At 51.3% G+C, this 21,667-nt stretch overlaps 1 protein-coding gene across 1 annotated transcript in view; it reads right to left on the bottom strand.

Annotated features, from left to right (window-relative positions):
- Positions 1-7,652: 7,652 nt before the first annotated feature.
- TLE3 (transducin like enhancer of split 3) overlaps positions 7,653-21,667 on the bottom strand; it is a 49,252-nt gene continuing 35,237 nt past the window's right edge. The window contains exons 9-20 of the mRNA XM_012801953.1: positions 19,650-19,769; positions 18,655-18,705; positions 17,872-18,024; positions 17,376-17,508; positions 16,646-16,845; positions 15,884-15,960; positions 14,763-15,012; positions 14,219-14,466; positions 13,110-13,257; positions 12,209-12,359; positions 11,205-11,281; positions 7,653-10,093 (exon numbers count right to left, since the gene is read on the bottom strand). Of these exons, the coding sequence (XP_012657407.1) occupies positions 9,986-10,093; positions 11,205-11,281; positions 12,209-12,359; positions 13,110-13,257; positions 14,219-14,466; positions 14,763-15,012; positions 15,884-15,960; positions 16,646-16,845; positions 17,376-17,508; positions 17,872-18,024; positions 18,655-18,705; positions 19,650-19,769 (1,716 nt within the window). The 3' untranslated portion in view covers positions 7,653-9,985. The remainder of the gene's footprint in view (positions 10,094-11,204; positions 11,282-12,208; positions 12,360-13,109; positions 13,258-14,218; positions 14,467-14,762; positions 15,013-15,883; positions 15,961-16,645; positions 16,846-17,375; positions 17,509-17,871; positions 18,025-18,654; positions 18,706-19,649; positions 19,770-21,667) is intronic.

Genomic DNA, 21,667 nt, shown 5'->3' on the forward strand with positions numbered 1-21,667 from the left:
TCCCCACGGATCACCCCTATCCTGGTGTTGGGAAGTGTTCTTTCTACTCATGTTTTTACATTTCTATATATAGATATATGTGCTTAAATATAGAATTGTTTTGAGGATTTATATTTTACATAAATAGTATCATATCATGTGTTGCCTTTCGCATCTTGCTCTTTTCACATAACATTGTGTTTTTGAGATTTATCCAAGTCGATACATAAAGATCTAGCTTATGCATTTTAATGCCTATATATAATTTGATTACAGAAAAATGCACGGATTTTTTAAAAAATCCATTCCGCCGTTAACAGACAGGTTGTTTTCAATTATTTTTGCTGGAACAAGGGGGCAATGAAGACGCCGCACAGACCTCTTTGTGTACTCGTGGTAGAGTTCGTCTGGGGTACGTGCCTGGAGGTAGACCTACCGGGTTGTTCTCCTTCTCCTTCACGACTGCCACATTGCTCGGCAATAGTAACCTGGTGGTAATAGTAATAGTTGCTTGGCAATCACAAATGGTTGAACCAATTTATGCTCACGCACAGTGTCTGACAACGTTAGTCCTTCATGTTACCCAACTCAAAAACTTGCCAATCCACTGAGAATGGACTGTCCCGTTTCTCTCGTTCTTTTTTTTTTTGTTTAAATATACATTTGCATTTCCTTGATAGGCAGTGAGGCATTTCCACATGTTTATCGGCCTTTCATGCTTCCTCCCCAGTGAATCACCTGTGTCTGTCCCCTGCCCATTTTCCTCTTGGGTCGCTTGCTTTCACATACTGATCTAGAAGAATTCATTATATATTCCAGACACTACTAGTTTTTTTTGCAGTTACAGGCATTGCGTTTATATTTTTTTCATGACATGTAACGTTATGGCACCTCTTGTTTTACAAGTGTTTTACATTTTAATAGAGTTTAATCGGTCTTTTTTTCTTTTTTCCCTTTTAGCTTTCGAGTTGTATGCTTTCTTCAAAAATCCTTTCCTCCTCTGGGTCCTGAAGTTATTTCCCAATATCCTATCCTAAAAGCTTAAAGACATGAATTCCTTGAGAATTTATCTTTTGTGTACTGCAGGAGGTAGAGATCCCTTTTCCCATAAAGATGGCCTATCGTCCCGGAACTATTTGCTGAGTGGTGCTTTCCTCCCTGATGCGTAGGGCAGCCATGTGATGGCCGCATGCTCATCTCAGAGGGGCCTATTCCTGGCCTCGCCTCTGTACCGTTGATCTATGCGTCAACACAAGTTCTGAGAGCACACTTTCCTGCCCGCTACACAGTAACCCCGACATCTGGCAGGCCAGCTTCTCCTTCACTCTTCTTCAAAATTATACAAGTATTCACTATTCTTCATCTCTTCCTCTTCCTGTAAATTTCAGTATCCGATTATCCAATTACACACGAAATCTATTTGGATTTTGTTTGCCCTTGCATTTATAAATTGTGAAAAACAGCTTTTTTAATGAAATTGAATCTTCTCATAAATGACTGTGGTATTTGCGATCTATAAAGGTCTTTTAAAAAATAAATGTATATCTTCTTCAATAAAATTTTATACATTTCTCCATAAAGATCTTTATAAAGCTGTACTTTGGTTTAATCACGGGTAGTTTTTATTGCTACTATAAATACATTTTTCCCCTTTATATTTTCTAGTTACTCACTGCTTATGAATAGAAATGCTACTGATGAATGAATTTTGGTCTTGGATCCGGTAACTTGCCCAAACTCCTTATTTGTTTACTTTCATTAACTTGTTTGTGCGTTCTCTATATACACAGTTGTATCGTCTACAAATAATTACAAGTTTGTTCCTTTCAATTCAATCATTATAGCGTTCTTTATTCTTCTTTTTGTCCTTGCTTTGGCTAGAACCTCCTGCACTATATTGAATAGAGGCAAAAATAATGAATATTCTTGGTTTTTTTTTTTTTTTTTGCTAACTTTAAAATGATGTTTCTAAAACTTTACTTTATCTATTATTTGGCTACAAGTCTGGTATAGCCATCCATTGTCAGATTAAAGAAGTTTCCCTTGATTCCTAAGGAAATTTGATGCTTTAAGAAAAGTCATGAATGAGGGTTGAATTTTGTAACATGCTTTAGTTTACCGCTTTATTTTTATTGATAAACTTGGTAAGATTTCTAGATGTTCTAGAAAGTAATGTGTGCTAATAGTTGTAAGTTTCCACGTCTCAAGCTTGTTAATTATGTTGTTCATATCTTTTACAGACTTGTAAATTTCTCTCAGCTTGATCTACCAGTTCCCCTTAGTGGTATGTTGAAACCTCCATTATCTCCTTGTAATTCTGCCCATTTCTGCTTTGTGTAGTTTTTGGATATTGTTCTGAGTTAGAGAACTCCCAGTTATGCCTTTAAAGTCTATCATTTATCACATTAAATAATTCTTCTTTCTTTCATGTAGGCCAGTAGAATTGCTTAATTTTATCCAACATGTCTGTGTTCACAGGGTCAAAGAGAATCTTCACTAGTTTGCTGTTTCATTTTCCAGACTTGGAAATTCCAGACCTGTTCATTTCAAGCCTTAGAACCTGCTGCCACTACACCCTTGAACAAGGCAGCTTCCACCTGTGATATCCAGGAAAGACAAGGCCACAGCAGCACCCTCCCTCTTCCATCTGGCCTCTGCAGTCCAGGAGCTCCCAAGGACTCACTCCTGGGTCATGGGCCCCGCCCCATGTGACTGGTCTGAGAGGAGGTGCTCACGCAGGGTCAGGTTGAGCACACTGTGGGGTTTTCCGGCCATCGACACAGGGGCGGTGGACATGGGGAAGGCCTGAGCTGGACAGGGGGTGGCTTCTGTCTCCTGCCTTTTCCTCCCATGCTCTTCACTCCAAGGTTGCTGATCTCTTCCTCCACCTGAAGGATGAGTTCCTTTCCAAGCCAGTCCTCATGAGACAGCCAATCTGTTCTCCATCCATCCATCCATCCATCCACCACCCATCCTTTCATCCACCCATACATCTACCTATCCCTTCTTCTTTCTCTCCCTCCATCTGTCCACTTACCCATCCATCTAGCAGCAATGCCAGACAAGCTGTGTGCCCTTGGGCACGTTGAACTTCAATTCTCTCATCAATAAATGAATATAATAATAGCAGTGACCTTATAGGACAGTTATGAATATGAATTGAGAATTTCCAAAGCACCGACATAAACTAGCACTCCAGAAATATTAACTGTTATTTTCATCACATGCTCACTGATTCATTTAACTAACATTTTCTGAGCACCTACTATGTGCTAAGCACTGGAGATACAAAACAAAGCTCACCTCCTGGTAAGAGGGCCAGGCAGCGTCAAGAGAGACGATGATATCATTAAATGAATACAGTTGCTGCTCCGCTAACAACAGAGTTGTTTCAATAAACCCATCACTAAGTTGAAAATAGCATAAGTCCAAAAGGCATTTAATACCCTGCTACATCTACTGTAAAGCTGAAAAATTGTTAAGTTGAACCATTGTAAGTTGGGGACCATCTGTAATAATGACAGCACACTGTGCTCCACAGTTAGAAGAGGATGCTCCAAGAACTCAAAGCACTAGGGGAGTAGGAATTCAGGGAAGGCTTCCTGGAAGAAATGACACTGAAGCTGAATCCCAAAGAATGAGCAGTTCAAAGCAGGATGTGGGGCATTCCTGGCTAAAAGGGAAGCACATTCAAAACCTAAAGTGGCACAGTGGCTCACGCCTATAATCCTAGCGCTCTGGGAGGCCGAGGTGGGTGGATTGCTTGAACTCAGGAGTTTGAGTCCAACCTGAACAAGAGAAAGAGAGACCCCATCTCTACTAAAATAGAAAAAAATGATAATAATTATTATTCCAACTTTGTGGCAGACACCTGCAGTCTCAGCTACTTGGGAGGCTGAGGCAAGAGGATCACTTGAGCCCAACAGTTTGAAGTTGCTATGAGCTATGATGCCATAGCACTCTACCCAGGGCAACAGAGTAAGACTCTGTCTCCAAAAAATTAAAACAAATAATAATTTTCAAAAACCCCTAAAGTAGGAGAGGATTGCTTTTCAAGGCATTGGAAGGGTAGTAGTACTGGTGTGTGAACTGGAAAGGAGAAGTGGTCTAGAGGGGTTTCTAGAGATGAAGGGCCTGGACCTGGAGGGGTGAAGGAGTTGAGGCACTGTGCTGGGGAAAGGGCCAGCAGGGAGGGCTCCAAGCCAGGCACTATGAGGCCACATGTGGGGTTTATAAAGTTTACTGTGTGAGTGTGGCAGAGAGCTCAGAATGGGTCTATTATCAGATAAGGACTGACCATGTCCCATGACCCAGTGCACAGATCCCGAGGTCTCCCAATGCCAATCACATTAGGGACTAAGGGGTTATCATGGGCATGCTTGACCCCTGAATTCCAGCCCCCTTAGTCTCCTCCCCATTCCTCTGACTCTCCTGGATCAGACTGGAACCCTGTTGTCTGCTCAGCTCCCCCTCCATAAGTTTCCCCAGCCTTCTCAGGTGGAATCACTGCCTGGTTCCTATCCTGGAGGAGACCACCAGGGAGAGACAGCAAGCCAGGACCCTAAGAAGGCTGAGCTGCAGTGGGGAGCTGGCGCAGAGCTGGATAGCTGGGAAAGGGTGCAGTGTTGGGACTGTGCACTCCATCCCCACATCACTGGGGCAGAGCTGGACAGCTGGGGAGGGGCACAGTGTTGGGACTGTGCACTCCCCCCTCCCACTGGGGCAGAGCTGGATAGCTGGGGAAGGACTCAGTGTTGGGACTGCGCACTCCCCCCCCCCCAGCCCTCTTTATGTGTTAAGTGTGTTCTTTAGGTCTCAGGTTGGCTGGCACCTCTCCCGGGAGCCCCCACTCTGCCTCTCAGTGCCCAAGTTAATGCCTCAGCTATGTGCTATGCCATCTCCTGGTCTGGAGCCTCACATAGCTCACAGGGTGGCGACTGTCAATCTCTTTGACTGTCTTCTCCCAGCTGGCTGAGCGCTCTATGAGAGCAGGCATTGTCTTACTGAGCTTTACATCTCAGCATCTGGAACCACGGCTGGCACTACGGATTCTCACTGTGTACCACTGGTGGGACAGACGGGTGGATAGAAAGATGGCTTAGATAGAATTTCCTTACCAGACCTGTTGGAAGGGGAGGTCTCACCACCCTGGATACTAATCCTCCAAACAGCATCACTGAGTCCTGCCCACCGGACAGCTCTGTCCTACCTTTCTGTCCTTCCTTGCTGACAGTGTGCTAAGGTTTTAAGGGAAAGGTCCATCTTGGGCTGTGTGATTCATGGTAAATCCCTTGCCCTCTCTGGGTTTTTATTGCCCCATCTATAAAATTGGGCTCAGTATATAAATGTATGTGTGTGTGTGTCCCTTCAAATGCAGATCCAAGTTTGTTGTGATGTTCAAAAATGCTTGTCAAAAAATCAAACGGTGTCTAATAATTCTAACCATATACATTTTTTTAAAAAGTTTACTTATGTTTGTTTGCAATACTTTAAGCTTAAAATGATGTTCATTTTGAAACTCAATGGGTTCTTGAAAAAAAAAATTGCACTCCATCATCAGGGGATATTTGGTAGTGTCAATATCTGACACTTGGCAGTCTTGCTAAGGAGCCTTCTCTCTATAGCTTCTATATCTATATCCATGCCTTCTCAGAGGCCTGCAAGTTAAAATAATCACTGTCCATGCTGGGGGTCAGGGCCACCTGGGGGTAAGAAACTGGAGGGGCTGTGACTCAGAGAGAGGCTAGACAATCAGTCAGCTGTTTCCAGGGATGACCTAGACACCCATCCATAACCTGATGGGATTGAAATCATTAAAACTGGCTTCTGACAACCATGTCTCTCCATTAAAAAAAAAAAAAACAATGGATACCGCTTTGAGCAAAGGTGGCACGGTGGAGTTTCTCCGGATGTCATTACACTTCTCAGACCTGGATGACTGAGCAGCCCATGCCCCAGGTACCATGCCAGGCCCTGTAAATGAGGATAATCTCCAGGCAGCAAAAGCTCAGCCTTCGTAAGTTCTGCCCCGGGCTGATGACATCCTGTGCACTGCCCTCCAGGGAATCTAGTCTAGTCGGGAACAGACAAGCAAATAGGTGTAGGAACATGTTGCAAATGCTATGACTGGTACAAGCCTAGATTTTTGCCAAAGAGGAAAATAGGAAGTGTCCTTTTAGGGCCTCATGTCAGTCACCCTGTTAAGTAGGAAGGGGGAGCGAGCTATGGAGGAGAGGATTAAGGATGGGAGTCGGATTGTTAGCATGGGGTGAGGGGGCAGGCTCTTCACAAATACTGACCTGCATGGGGATCATGGTGTGGGGGGGGAGCGTTTAAAGGCAGATTCTGCTTCAGGGAGACTGGGGGGGGTGCTGAAACCCCACATTTCTAACAATTTCCCAGATGCGGCCTGTGCTGCCAGCCAGGCTGGGTAGAAAGTGGTACAGGAGGTGGTGGGTGGGGAGGAGAGGTAGACGTGAAGTGGGCGCAGGGTGCAGGTGGGCATGGGCAGGGATGGTGCGAGAACGTGGGCAGCGAGACCGGGCCACTCACACAGACAGACGAAGGGTCTGTACCATCTCTCCCCACCCTGCACTTTGAGTTTCTGTGGCACAGACAAAATCTTCATCATCTCTCCTTCCTTCACGGTGTCTAGGAAATCCTGGAAGTCTGTCAGAGATTCAATCTCTCCGCAGAAATGGGAGTTAATACTAGCCTTCTCCCCCGGTAGGATAAGGCTGGAGTGAGAGCAAGGGGAGTGGCAATGGCCTTCTCTGTAGGTCAGGCTGGGGTGCACAAGGGGAGTGACACTGGCCTTCTCCCTCACTGTAGGACAGTGAGCTGGGGTGAGCGATGGGAGTAACTGGCCTTCTCCCTGTAGCACAGGCTGTGCTTAGCATTCACTGATAAAGACATTTTCCTCTTCCACCCCACAAAGCCTACAAGCCCCTATCTCAGCCCTGTCTTGGCACTCATGGGCAATACCAAGTCCTGGACACACACAGAACTTTCGTGTGGCCCACACCTGAGCCTGCCTCTGGCCTTCTAGCCCTCTGCTGCGATATGTAGATGTGCACAAAGGAGAAAGCTGTGGTCTGAAGGGGTGATATTCCACTCAGAAGGGCAGCCAGTCAAGGGGAGCTGAAACGTCCTGCGCCTTTAGGCCAGCTCCCTCCTACCTGCCCGCCTCCTCTCCAAGCCTGAGGACTAGCCCTCTCCTGTGTGGCTTCGAGGGGAGCTCTCCTTTCTAGGGGTAAAGACCGTGCTTTAAGATTGTTGCTCCTCCTTTTTGTAAATGTTAGATTTTCTTTCTTGTAATGAAATGACAGGAAGCACTTGTCTGTGCTGATTTATAATGACTTTGGCAAAATGAATTATAGCAGACCACGTTAGTGTCCAGTTCTGAGAGATTCCACTAATGGGTGTTGGGAACGACCTGTCTGGGCTTCTGCAGGGTCCAGCACTTCCCTCTTCCCTCCCTGCCCTGCCTCCCCAGGGACAATGACCTGCCTGCATTTCTTGGTCTGTTCTGCAAGTCCTTCCTTCTGAATCATTCAACACATCTTTGTCACAGAGATGGAGGGTCTCTCAGCTACATGTCACTTTGTTAACACTCAAAAGAAAACGGTGCAGGTTCTCAGGGTCCAGAGGTTCATAAACACTTCAAAGTTTCACTTGAAGTTCATTACATTTAATTTTTTTTCCAAAAAGTTTTGCATTGACAGATGTACAATACTTTGGTGTCAACCTGTGGCCCTCTTTCCCCTCAGTGGGCTCTGCCCTGCCCATCTGCCCAGAGGAAATCCCAGCTCTCACCCCACCACTCCCAGGCGCTTAGCTGGAAGGTGACACAGGTATGAAACTGAGAGACAGCCCTATCCCTCAGTCCTGCACCTGCAGACGGCATTAAGGGTGGAGGCCGCAGCCTGGGGGTGCTTTGAAACCATTAGAGCTTGTGTAGACAGAGTGGGCCTCTGTGACAAGGGAACAGGCCCAGTCTCCAGAATGTGAGGGGGATAGTGGCCTGGCTCTCTTCACAGGGAGGACTGACAGACTGAGGAGGGGCAATTAAAACACAACAATCAAACCAACCTTTAAATAGTAACTTTTAAAAATATAAAAACAGCTCATTACAATGACTTTTCATTTTCTTTTTTTCTTCAGGAATAACTTTCTTCTACCCCTCACCCTCCCTTCTGGCTAGAGCTTTAACAAGAGGTGGCGGGTGAACATCTGAGGCCCCGACAGACTCCAGACGCCCCATGCCCCCAGCCTCGGGAAGGCACAGGGTGTGGTGCCGGCCTCCACGTCAGGCCTCCGCACCGCATCAGGGACGCTGCTCAGGCCGGGGAGCAACATCATCCAAGACGGGCCATTTCCGCTGCAGCCCCTCCCTCCTCATCAGACAGAATCACACATTATAAAATAATCCATAAAAATGCGGTATAAAAATTAGCTTCCATATGCTACATCCATGGAGAGCCCACCACCAGGACTCACAGCGGCCTTTAGCTTTTCTTTAAAAGAAAAAAAAAAAGAAAGAATAAAAGAAAAAACAAAATCCTAATACCTCTCAGAATATTTTGGTACCAAAAAGTGGTACCTGCCAGATAGTATTCTACTGATAACCTGTTTGGGCCCCTAAGAGAATGAAAGTTGCAAGGAAATCTCCACAGTGTGCCAAGATCTGTGTCCCTCCCACCCCCACCCCAGGTGCCCCACTGCCCTGCACAGCATGGGGCGAGGGGAGCTAACCTTGTCACTCACCACCCTGTAGGGGTTAGTACATTTCCCCCCTTGAGGGGAAGAGGGAGGGGCTAGAGGCAGAAAATGGGGAAAAGGCATTTTATAAAAGGACGTCGCTTCTAATTCTTTTTATTCAAATTAAAAAAAAAAAAAAGCACCCACATCAGTTGCTATTTTTCTCTGGTAGCTCCCTGAGCTCAGTTGCTATGCTTTCCTCTAACTTTTTGTCCTTTTTAGGCTGTGTCCAAAGATTAAGGGCTGGAGAGGGAGTTTCGTTGAACTTCCATTTCTTGTCACAATAACCAAGTGTGCACCAAAGAGAAAGACTGAGGCTGAGGAGGAAAAAGACAGAACGAGCGACAGACAGACGCCTGAGAGAGGGGGAGACAGGGCAAGGGGCCAGCCGGAGCCCAGGAAACCACAGCAAGCTCCCGCAGTCTCTGTGCGCGGCGGCAGCCCAGGTTGGGCCAGCCTCAGCGCCGTCCATCGGTCTATCTGCCTGGCTGGCACTCGAGCCAGACCCACGCAGAGGCGCACTCAGCCTGGAGGGCACCCTGCATTCAGTCTGGTGGCCAGCTGAAGCTCCTTTTTTGCACCCTAAGGATTTTCTCCCCACTCTTCCTTTCTTCCCCTTTCTCTTCCTCCCCTTCCCAGATGGGACCATCTGTTTAAAAAAAAAAAAAAAAGCCACCACCACGAGTGGATTACAAATACAGCAGGCGAAATACACGGCGAGAGTTTCTGGTGGGAAGGGGCCTCCTCCCCCACTGATCAGTCCGAGATAGGAAGTCTGTTATTTACATTTTTCACAAATCTTGTGCACTGCACAATCAGGAAAAAGAGGTCTCCCCTCCCCTAGTACAACAATGTGGTCCACTCCAGCGTCCCTGACCCGAGGCAGAGGGGACGGGTCAGGAGAAAGGGGAGGAAAAGACAGAGATTCATGAGATGGGTGTCTGTGGGGACCCGGTGCCATAAGCCTCCAAATAAATCTATTTGTAGCACGTGCCAGCATTGTTAAGGGGGAGGAGGCGGAGAAAGATCCATCTGAGTCTGCAGACACACATCAATCCGCGCGCAGAGTCCAGACTGCGCAGGGGCACGCACCCTCTCAGCCTGCGGGAGCCAGAGCGCAGCCCGGGGAATGCTCGGCTGCTCGCCACCCCTCCTCTGCCGTCCTTGGGGGCCCTCGCCCAGGGGTCTCCCTGTCAGAGCCGTGTTGGTTTCTCCCAGAGTTTGACAGCCCTGTTGGAGTCCTTGTTTAGTAGATGACCTCATAAACTGTGGCCTTCTTGTCACCAGAGCCTGTTACAATATATTTGTCATCTGCTGAAATGTCACAACTCAAGACGGACGAGGATTCTTTAGACTGGAGGAGGCAGAAGCAGCAACAAGGTGGACGGGGTGCAGGGAGAAAGAAAGATAAAAGAATTCATTTTCTCAGCTCAACACCAGCTCCGTGCTCTCAGAATCCAATCCCCCTCCTCTGTCCCCTCTGCCGCCCAGCGTGAAGCACTGCAGGGCAGGGACATGGCCTAGGAGACTTTAAGCCTCGGTCTAGGGAAGCCGTTTCTGTATTCTCTTTCCACCTGCTTCTTGATAAGGAAAAGCTCATTAAGGGGCTCCAATGTGACCTTTAAACTAAGTAATAATGACCCAAACAGGACACTGTAGCAGGAGCTTTCTCTTTTGAGCTGGGAACAGGCCAGAAGCTCAGCCCACTGTGTGAGGAAAAGCATGGAACCTAATTTTTGAAGGAGTTAGGGTAACTAGAGAGACTCTGAAAGTGACATGTTGTACTGAAGTGACACACTGGACACCAGATGCTTCACTACGGTTCCAGCCCCTGGCCTATGGACTGAAGCAGTGCGCGGGAGTGTGAGTGGACATGAGGGAACAAGTGTGTATGTGAAGGAGCACCTGTGTGGAGAGACTGTGTGAGTGTGACAGGGAGTGTGTGTGTGCATGTGTGTGTCGTGTGTGCATACGAGAGTGCACATATGCTGGGCCCAGGATCCTGAAAAATTACCAACTGCCTCTTCCTTCTCTCTTCTCTTTCTGCACCCAGCCTACTTCCCACCAGGGAGAAACAATAACTTCTATGAACAGGTAACATGCTCTGAAAAGGCTGCTCGCCCAGCACCTTTCCGTGAAGGCACAGCATCCGAATCAGAGCAAAGAGCATATTTTTACTCCTCCTTACTCTCTAAATCCCAGAAGAGCCCCTGCTTCAAAGCCCTTGCCCTCTGGGGTTGGAAGCCATTAGCCGCAGAGTGGTGTGTCCCCACTGAGGTCCCCAAGTCCTGACCCCTGAAGAACGCATCCTGACCCTCATCAGGTAGGGGCAGAAAAGTGGCCAGGGCAGATTTGACCCTGGCTGCAGGTGCCTCCTGTTCTCCCTCTCACTGTCTTCACCCCAGTCACCACTACCAAGTCTTAACTCCAAGTGGAATGGGTCAGAGGACTCAGATAAGAGCTACCTGGAATATGCTGGCTCCATAAGGCGTCCTCCAGGCGTTGAGAAGGTTATCTTTCCCAGTGCTCACGAACCACTTGCCTGCAGTGGGGGAGGCAAACACATCCTCAGGTTGTAGCCTGCTGCCCTCTGAAGCAAGACCTGCCCCAGATGTGACCGGCTGCCATAGAAACACACTGAGAACTGCTAACTAGTGCTCAGTGCGGCTCTCCATGTCTGAGAGGCATTTTTGCAAACAAGACACATGGCCACCCCCCCATCTCCAGAATGCCTTTCTCTGCGATCTAAGGGGAGGGTTAGGAGGGGCAGGGTAAAGACAGATTTAAAGTTAACTGCAGTGATTATACTGCCCTCAAAAGATTCTTATAAAGCTATGAACACTGTCTGACCCTCCTAAATTCTACTACTGGAAGATGGCAGGAAGTATTGAAAATAGCAAAGTCTTGGGAGTCTAGAGACCCAGCCAAGATAGCAGTCAGTCGGCAGGCACCCATCCTCTGAGCAGGCACCCTGCCAAGTGCTGTATCTATCAACACGTTAATGCTACCCCAAAGCACGTGGCAGGCGCCATGCTAGTCTCAACCACAGAGAAAAATCTACTAGGGTTCAGAGAGGGTGAGATATGCTCAAGGGCACACAGCTTGTCAGCAGAGGGGCAGATATTCTAGCCCAGGGGCAAACAAATGTCAAAGCCTATGGTTGTCACCACTAGGAAGAATTGCTTAAACTGCTTATGTCCTGCTCCTTTGCCCCAGGACAAGAAGGACTAGCTCTGGCCCAGTGTCCTGAGAGCTCAGTACTCAATGATGACATCTGTATCCAAGAGATAAGATGCCCAAAAGGTATTGAAAGAGCCTGGGTCCGGGGGTAGGAGGCCTGATGGTTGTGCTTTGTCCATGGGATTTGGGCTCCTCATCTGTACACCAAAGGTAGGGGGCTGACCCTGTTGGGCCTGGCTGCCCTGGCTCCCCACCTCCCTCTATCAGGCCTGGGCCCACCCAGGCTCACCACAGTAGGCAAACTTGAGGGACAGCACGCAGCTCTCGTGCAGATGCAGCTGGTATTTATCAGGCTTGGTGTGGTGCAGCACCTCCACGTTGCTGCTCTCCATGCCCACGGCCAGCCACTCTCCAGTGGGGCAGTAACCCAGGGAGAAGATCTGTGGGGTGGGGGGTCAGACACTTAGCATTTCCTGCCCTCAAGGGTAGGGGAGCTCCGCAAGGGGCAGCTCAGAAGCTCTCCCCAGCCCACCCCTACCATCTGTAACACATGACCCCACCACGACCTGCCCACTACCCCAGGGGTAAGGGGTGCCCTTCTCCACGCCCATCTTATAGGTGAGCACACTGAGGCTGAGGCTCTAAGAGGCTTCTGACTCCAGAAAGTAAACAGCACAGCCAGGACTCAAACCCAGAGGGAGCAGATTCTACTTCCAAAGTTGCCCTTTTTGTCTAGGTGATTTCTACCTTTCCTTAAAAGTCAGTAAATAACACACTACAATATTAAATATTTAAGATTAAAATATTAAAGTAATAAAAATAACAAGGAACAGTGAGACTTAGCATTTACTGAACGCTTTCTACGAGTCAGGTTTATGGCTAAGGCTTTGACAGCAATCACTTCAGGTGCTCACATCAGACCCTAGGGGTGAGCTACCATCACTTCCATCCCGCAAATGAGGACACCAAGAACCAAGAGCTCAACAGTAGTAGAGAAAAGCCTCGAATCCCCACAGTTGGGTCAAGTATGTCTAACTCAAGGCCTAGTCCACTCTATCTCACTGCTGTTCCCTCCAGGCAGCCTTCCCAGATGGCTAAGGTTGGTCCCTTGGCAACGAGCACCCTTTGAGGGCCCTTTTGTCCCCCAACTGAGTCCCAGAGGGCAGGGAGGAGAGTCTCAGGCCACACACCTGGGAAGTGAAGTCGTGCTGCTGCAGCTGCCGGCCCTCACGCAGGTCCCAGGAGCGCACGGTGTTGTCCAGGCCCCCAGTCCACAGCTTGGTGCCATCATGGGAGATGTCTATACAGCTGGCCCCATCCGTGTGGCCCTGGAACTGCCTACGGAGTGCAAGCAGAGAGGAGGGTAAGCCCCAGGGAACCCCTGACGGCCAGGCTGGCAGCTGTCCCAACTAGACTGAACAGAAGAAGAAACTGAGGCCCAGAAAGGGGTTGTGCTATGTCCCTTGGTAAGTCTAAAGCATAGCTAGGCCTGGCCCCTCTCCTGTTCCACCCCAGGGCTGTGCCCAGGGACAGGCCCTCAGGGAAATGAGGGTAAAAAGGGGACCTCACACTAGTCTCCTAAGACGGAGTTCCCCAGGACAGGCCTTCAGCAAGCCCACGTTGCTGTGGAGGGGGGTGGAATTGGAGGCTCACAAAGGTGAGGCAGGTAGGAGGCCCTGGGGAAGTTTCTAGGAAGGTGACTGATAACGAGAAAGCAGCCCACTGCCTTCAGGACACAGCTCTTTAGCCTGCACCCATAAGTCCTCAATTTGCCCTCTTAATCTACCCTTCTCACCCTGGGTGAACCACAGGGCTGAAGCCACAGACTTGCCCACAGACAATGCAAATAACAGATGGCAAACAAGGCCAGCTGCTCCTGCCTGCCTTCACACTGAGGGGTAGCTCAGAGAAGATGGGACACTGTTCCTGGGTGACATAGGGAGAGGCAGAGACACAAGGGGTTAAGTGACTTGCACACAAAGTGGAGACAAGATTCAAACCCAGCAGCTTGAGTTCCGAGACCCCATAGTTCATCACCAGGTGATACTGCTCCCCTATACCTCTCCAGGCTTTGAATCCCATCCTCTCTCCCTTGTTCTGCTAATTTCAACTCCACCTCCTCTCCATGGCCCTCTCCAAGGCTCCTCTGTCCCACATAGGCAGGGTGTGCTGTCTCTTCACCTGGGGAGCCCTACAGTGCCTCACACAGGGCCAAACTCACAGCAAACAAGGCTGGGCTGGAGGGGAACAAACTTCCCTAGGACGAGGCACTGATAACATTCCCTCCTGCCGCCCTTACCTGACCAGGGTCTGGTTGTGCAGGTCCCAGACGGCGATGTTCCCATCACTGCAGCAGGAGAAGCAGACTTTGGCATCAGGACTGATGGCCAGGGCGTAACAGGCGGGAGCTGAGGACGTCAGCTCAGCCTTGATGCGGGGTGTGGGTGAGGCCAGGTCCCAGATGGTGAGTGTGCTGGCCTCGCCACCCACGATGAGCGTGCGCCCATCAGGGAGCAGCTTGCAGGAGCGGATGTAGTTGTCCCTGTTCTGGAGAGAGAAGGGGCAGGCTGAGTGCTGCCCACTCTCACCACCCCAGCACACAGCCGCCCCTCACATCTGGCAGCTGCCAGACTGCCCCTACTCCTCAAGTTCATAATCCTTCAATAATTCATGCATTTCTTCACAATCCCCTGCAGGTCAGTGCCATCCCTACTTAGAGATGGCATAACTGGGGCCCAGAGAGGTTAGACAGCTTGTCCAAAGTTGCTCAGCCAATGTGGGGCTGAACTCTAGGCCTCTCCCCTCTGCCCGCTGGAGAATAGGCCGCAGCCTGGGGTTCTCACCAGGCAGTCCAGCTGGGAGATGGGGCTCTTGCTACCCGGCTGGCTAATGTCCCAGATCTTCACACAGCCCTTGCCCCCTGTATAGACATGCCGCGTGGGGTTGCTGATGGTCACGGCACACACCACCTCCCCGTGGCTGAGCGTGTTGATCTGCCGGGCGTGTCTTGGGATGCCGGGGCCTGCCAGGGCATCGTGGGGGAAGGGCACGGGCTGCATCTGCCCATCAGCACTCACGTGGAAAGAGTACGCTCTGAAAAGGTGAGAACTGTCACTTCTGCCATCCACCCTCAGAGTTCCCACAGCTCCTGCACAGGTCACCCATACTGCCCTGGCCTGGCTACTGTGTGTCCAGGCTCCTGCCTCATGAAGCCTAGTATTCTCACTTACTGTGATGGCTCCCCTATGCTGGGGACTGCTTCCCATTCCAAACTTGATTTTTTTCTCCCATTCATACATCCTGGCATGCCCTCTCTTCCCCTCTACCCTGGAAAGGACCCTGCTGAAATGTTACTTCCTGCTTTAGGAGCCAGGGGTATTAAGGAGGGAAATCTGTGTGTCCCTCCCAAGAGAAGCCTGGCCCCAGTGGAGAGCACGCTTGGCCCGGCTCCTGCCTCAGGCTGCTCTGGGTGGTCTCTCAATTAACAGCGAGACCTTCCCTGATGATGTGAGCACTGTGTTAGGCAGCGTCCCAGCACTGCACGTATGCTCAACCTTCCAATTTCCCAACAACCCTGCCTTTGCCCTCCAGCGACAGAGCACTGGATGCAGGGAAGGGCCTGTGCCCAGCAGCCAAGGGGCCTTGCCTGTAGCCAGAAGCAAAGACATCCCAAACACCCCTGGAAGCTCCGTGTGATGTGGCTTGGAGTGCCCCTTCTCTCCCAGGGCCCAATGACTATGTACTCAGCAACTCCCACCTCTTTTAAGAGGGTACCTCTAAGGCAGGTCAGGAGTGAGACATGACAGCAGTTTCCTGCGGTGCAGCCTGGCCTAAGTCCCTCTAGAGGGACAGATACTTTATCCAGCAGACATATGCACCAGGGCAAACTCAGGGTTAGAAGACAAGGGTGGTGCCCTCCCCTACCCGTTTCCCAAAGAATACAACAAGTATAGCCAAAGCTTACGGTTTCCCTCCAGGAATGGAGGCCAGGCTTGAGGGAAGGCCCGTGGCCCGCATTGGGGGGTGAGGGTCAAAACCAACCTGTAAGGCAAACAAGGGAGCCCTTAGTCAGTGTCACCACCACTCCACCTCCTCCACCCCACCCACTGGGCACTGACCACTGACCACACGGCTCACCCTCTGGGGAAGCCAGGAGACAAGCACAGTAGAAAGGGGTCATAGCTCAGACCCCGTGCTCTGACCCAGCACCCTGGCCCTCTTCTCTCCTCTCCTATCCTTAGCAGGCCTCACATGGACAGGAGACCACCCAGGAACGAGAGGCAAAGACAGAAACTATCTCCTGAAGAGGAAACTTTCTGCCAACCCCCAAACTAAGTGTTCATTCATAGTAACAAGATACGTCTTGCTATAGCCAGTCCCATTTACCAAATCCCTGCTCTGTGGACATTTGTTACTTGACTCACTTTGGGATTCCCGCAACCCCAGGCCCAGAAAACTATCTGTCAGCTTCTTTTCCCAGATAGGAAAGGGGTAGTCCAGGGAGGCCACCTTGTATGAGGTCCCAAGATGACTAATAAGCTGTTGGGGTAGGACCAGGACTGGTGACCCCAAAGTCCATGCCCTCTGGTCTAAGTCTCAATGTTTCAGATAATTTTTCTCTGTGTGCAGATAGCTGCCTGGCTTTGAGACCAGAGAGCCCCTCAACCCCCACCTGTTCCCTACACTGTGCCCAGTCCCCAAGAAAGGAGCCAAAAGGTCTACGTACAGCTCCAAAGCTCACCATTGGTGATCGGCCATAGGCAGCAGCGGCGGCAGCAGCAGCAGCACTCATCTGGGGTGGGATGTTGTGGAGACCTGCATAAGCGCTAGGGCTGGTGAGGGAGCCGTTCATCTCGTGGTGGCCCATCATTGCAAAGGGTGTCGCGTAGGAGCTGGTGATGGAGATGGGCGTGCGCAGGGCAGAGGCTGTGGGAAGGCAGGTGTCAGCAATGGATGAGCCTCAAGAGACCGGACCCTCCCCACACTGACAGGACAAGGCCATGGCCCCTCTACCCAGCAGCAATCCTTCCTGCGTTCTATAGCTGCCCACTCCAGGCAGTCCTCTCAGATTGAAAGGATCCCTGCCTTCAGGCCCCTCTCAGAGCTGAGAGATGTACCCACCTCTTTTTGCAGAGCAAGCACAGAGGCCCAGGGAAGGGGCTCGTGCAGGCCTGGAAGAACTAAGAACAGAGCGGGAACAGATCTGGGGTATCCTGCCTGACCTATCTGGTGCTCCTTCCATATGCCTGGCCTAGTAGTGGCCCCAGTAAACCCTGAAGTCTGTGTTGAAGTCTCAGCATCCATCTTCTCCTCAAACTTGACTGTGAAGCCCGCAAAGGCCCTAGGAAAGCCCCAGCATGGACACGCTCCCTGTACTCTGGCCCCAGCTATGGCCTGGGGCAGACTCCCTCCCCACCCCCCACAACACCCCAGCCCCTGGTGCCTACCCATTATACCTATCGGGTCCATGCCTGGAGGCTTGCCTGGCATGGACCGGAGCCCTGGGGTCGTGCTGGTGCCTGGAGTTGGGGCATCGTTCCTCGGAGTTGGTGTATTGGACTTGAGCCCCGGGGTGGAAGATTTGTCATTCTAAAGAGGGAAGATGCAGAGACCAAGGGAAGCCATGAGGACTCCTCTCTCCTAGCTGGGCACAATACCTCATATACTAAAGCAGCAAAGAGCCCAGTGCCAATACCAGTTATGAACCTTCTGCGGAACAGCCTCTCCGTCCTTGCTCAACCACACTGGGCAGGGACTGTGGTGTCACTACTATTTTACAGAGGCAGAAACGAAGCTCAGAAATGTTGACTAACTTGTACAAGGCCCAGCTGGCAGGCAGTAAAGTCAGAGTCTTTTAGGTCTTCACCTCTGTCCTCTAATCAGCACCTCTCCAGCTCTGGCCCCTGATCACCTGCCTCCCCATTCCCAGCCCAGCCTCACAGACACACTTACGTGACCAAGGTCTTTGGTCTTGGAGGAGGGTGTGCTGCTGGAAGAGGCTACCGAGGCGGGACTGGTAGGCGCATCCTTTTTCAGGCCGCGGCCCTTATCTAGCCCGTTCTCAGGAGGGGAGTGTGCGGGGCTGACTCGGGGTGTTGCTGGGTCCTAAGAATACAAGTGACCGAGATGTGCTGCCAGCTGCAGCCAGACTGGCATCTTCCCTGCTCTGGGCGTAGGAAGGGAGGGGGCATGGTGATGGGGAGAAGAGCATGGCTGAAAGACTGGGGGTTCCCAACAGGGGCACCAGCTCTTAACCATCTAGTCTGACCCTTCATCCCACAGATGGGGAAGGAAGAATAGTGACCTGCCCCAGAACGAACTCAAGTTCACGACTCCATCAGTGCTGCTGGGCTTGCCCTGGTGTGGACTCCTTCCAGCTCCTCCTACCCTGCTGGGGCTGACCCTGGGGCTGCAACTCTCACCTCAACAAGGTGAGGGAGGTGGAGGGAGGGGTGGGCATAGCTGACCTGGAGGAGCGCAGGAAACAGAACTGGCCTCTATCTGGGATCTTTGGGGATCTTTCTCTGGGACCCACTGCAGGAAGCCCTCAGTGCCCATAAAGGCCAAGCCCCCAGGCAGCAAGGCCCTTCCTGACCTAACACCCCAAGACCTTGTTACCCTGCTCAGGCTGCCAATAGTACCAGAACAGAGGACAGATCTCCCCTCCACCCCAGAATGACCTGTCTCAAACCATCCCAAACAGAGAGCCTCCCTGCAACCCAGGCCTGCTCGTACCTCATTGGAGACATCCACCACCAGATCGTCACTCTTGTCCCCATCACTATCCTGCAACCAACAGAGAGAAGCCAACTGGCCAGTAAGAGGTCATGCTCTTTCCATCCCTCCTCCTGCCAGCCTGGCCCTGAGCCAAACCCAAAAGTCCAGCCTTTCCTCCTCTGCTTTTCCCTTCGACGAACTCAGCTCCTCAGAGGTCCGGTTTCCCAGCCCAGCCTCCCCAGCTCTGCGGTAACTCCACTGCCTGCCACCGGGCAGCCTCACTGACACCTGTCCCCTCTCCCTAAGGGCTGCCTCATAACATGTCTCTCTGAAGCTAGAACCATCTTTCCCACTGGGTTTATATTCTCTGTGACTCGTAAGTCAGTGCAGAGTGCTACTCTCACCTCATCATCCACCCCACTGCAGGACAGGTGAGTCTCACAGACATGCAGGGAACATCAAGTATGCCGTGTGCGCATGGCCACGGAGCAGCCTGGTAACTGAAGAGGGCTGGGGGCTGAGTCCCAGCACCTGTTTCCCCTTCCCTTTGCCCTAGTTCTTGGCCCTGTGCAGCCTGGTACAGGGCAGATATGACAGCCATGCTTTCCCTGGGGTCTCCTGTATCAGAGGCATCACATGGTAAGGCTATTAAAACTCAAGGTAGCATGACTGAGTAGATGCACACCTCGGCCTGGCTGTGAAGACTGCAGGGTCAAAGCATGAGACACCAGGCAGAAGGGGATTCTGGGGAGCACTGCAACAGCAGCACGGTCATCCCATCGGTGGGAGAGGTACAGAGCTCTCCCCACTCCCACCCACTCCTGCCTCATAGTGGCTCACATGCTCAGAGTGCATCTAAACCACCCAGCCATACTTGCATCCCTCCTCGGCAGGCAGCCTCTCTGATTCACTCCTGGACCCCAAGAGGGCTGGGGCCACAGAGCTTGGGCCTTATAGACACTCCCATCCTACCCAGCACAAGCCCTAGCTGACCCGCCGCGCCTCAAACGTACATATCGGCTCAGACTGTCCTTCTCCTCTGCTTTCCGCTTCTTGGCTTCCATGCTGTAGTCTGCGGAGCCCCGGTGCTTCTCACTGGCCCGGAGGCTTTCCGAGGGTGACACAGAGTTATTCTAGAAACCAGAAGAGGATAAGGGGTAAAAACCTTTTGCTTGCTAAGTGCAACATCTCAAACATCCATGGCACAGCTAAGCACAGTTGACCACCCAGGAGTCCAGAGGAAGAGCAGCTCAACTCTGAGGTGTCTTGTAGACCTCAGCTCAAGCATTGCCTCACCAAGGAAAACTCCCCAACTCCCCACACTGGGGACCCAGGGAGACAGGCTGGGAGCATCCCCACTACTCTTTTATAACAATACCATTGCTATTAAGTAATTAATTTTGCAGTGAGTCATCTGCCTGCTGGCCTGTGAGACTATGCTCCATGAGGGCGAGGGTCAGCAATGTTCTACTTCACCACCCACCTCATGACCTCGGCACTTAATCTGCTCAAAGGAGGGATAAGTGGAATTTCCACTGAGCCTTGTAAGATGGATCTGAGCAGACAGACTGGGGCCATGATCAACATTTCGTCTGCCGAGCCAACAGGAATGGGGAGACTGAGAGGGGAGAGAGCGTCGGGCTGCCTGCAGGTTGCCGGGCAGATGAGCAACCCAGCACCACCCCGCTCTTCCTCCATGGGAGACCTTCAGAGACTTTGGAGAAACACCAGGGTTTTTAAAGAAAACAACAGTCAGGAAGCCCTTCCCTCTGAATGACAAGAGAAGGTATAAGGGCAGAAGGGATCACCTCCTCCTTTGAAGCAGGCAGAAAGGAGGCCTCCGAGAAGTTGGGGGACGTGCCCCAGTACCCCCAGCGGGACATAGCATGAAGGAAACCCAAGTTTTTCAGGTCAGGGAGAATTGAATTTCTCTCTGAACTATAAAGCAAGTGAGGACAAGACTCCTTTGGGCTTGGAGACCTGGGAAGGGGGAAAGTGAGAGGCACTTGCAGGCGGGCCTGGGGGTGCAGCAGGCCTGGGAATTGAGATAGTGGTCAGGAGCCACCTGCATCGTGCAGCTGTTAAAGGAACAGGACAGAGGAGCTGCTGGCAAGGGCATCTGCAACAAACCTTTGTCTCAAAGGACCAACACCCCTCTATGATGTGGGGAGAGTTGCTTCTCCCTGTGAGCCCCTCTTTACCTTCCCTTCCTCACCCACCATTTTCTGAGCAGCTGTCCTGGGTCAGGCTAGAGGTGGCAGAACGAACAGGTCACAGTCTTGAACGAAAAGGTCTGCCAGTCCCTATCCTGGTCCCTAGGCAGCACAGGGGTGCCCAAGGAAGTCACATGGAGACACGGAGGGACGCCCCTTCAGAAAAGAACAGTCTTGCAAGGCAAGTGGGCTGAGCCTTCACTATTTGTCTCCCCATGTCACTGGAGGCCAAGGCCAGCTCAGGGGAAAGGGTCACTTGGAGGGAACAGGGAAGGGCGGTGTTTGTGGGGAACAGCACGGGAACCAGCCACAGAACTTAATTTCCTTTCCTAAGCCGGTTTCTGGGCAGACCTTCCCTGCCAAGTTTCTGCCTGAAGCAAATTAAAATGGCAGAGTTATCAAGCCTTGAAGAAAAAATGGAGGTTATAACGGGGACTGCAGCTCAACCTTCCCCACAGCCACGCAGGGGCGGCGGCGATGCGCGCACAGCCGCAATTCAATTAGCTGCTACAATCGCCGGCAGAAAAATCACCGTCATTTCATTTCATTTCCTCCGATGGTGGCGGCCACCCTGTGCTAAGCAGAAACGCTCCCAGCCCCTCGCTGGCTGCCCCGGCGGGCGGGCGGGGAGAGGAGGGGGCGTGCGGCTGCTCATGTTTCTCCTGGCGACCCAGTGGTGCGCGCCCCAGAGAACAGCGAGCTCTTTCTTCTCATGCAGTCAGGCTGAAAACCCTCGCCGCTACCGGAGAGTCATGTCAGGCATTTAGCGGCATCGATCCAGCCCGCCTCTGGCTGGCAGGCGGCCAAAAAACTAAGTA

The sequence above is a fragment of the Otolemur garnettii genome, unplaced genomic scaffold (genome assembly GCF_000181295.1).
Source record: "Otolemur garnettii isolate 467f Iridium unplaced genomic scaffold, OtoGar3 scaffold00011, whole genome shotgun sequence".
NCBI lineage: Eukaryota > Metazoa > Chordata > Mammalia > Primates > Galagidae > Otolemur > Otolemur garnettii.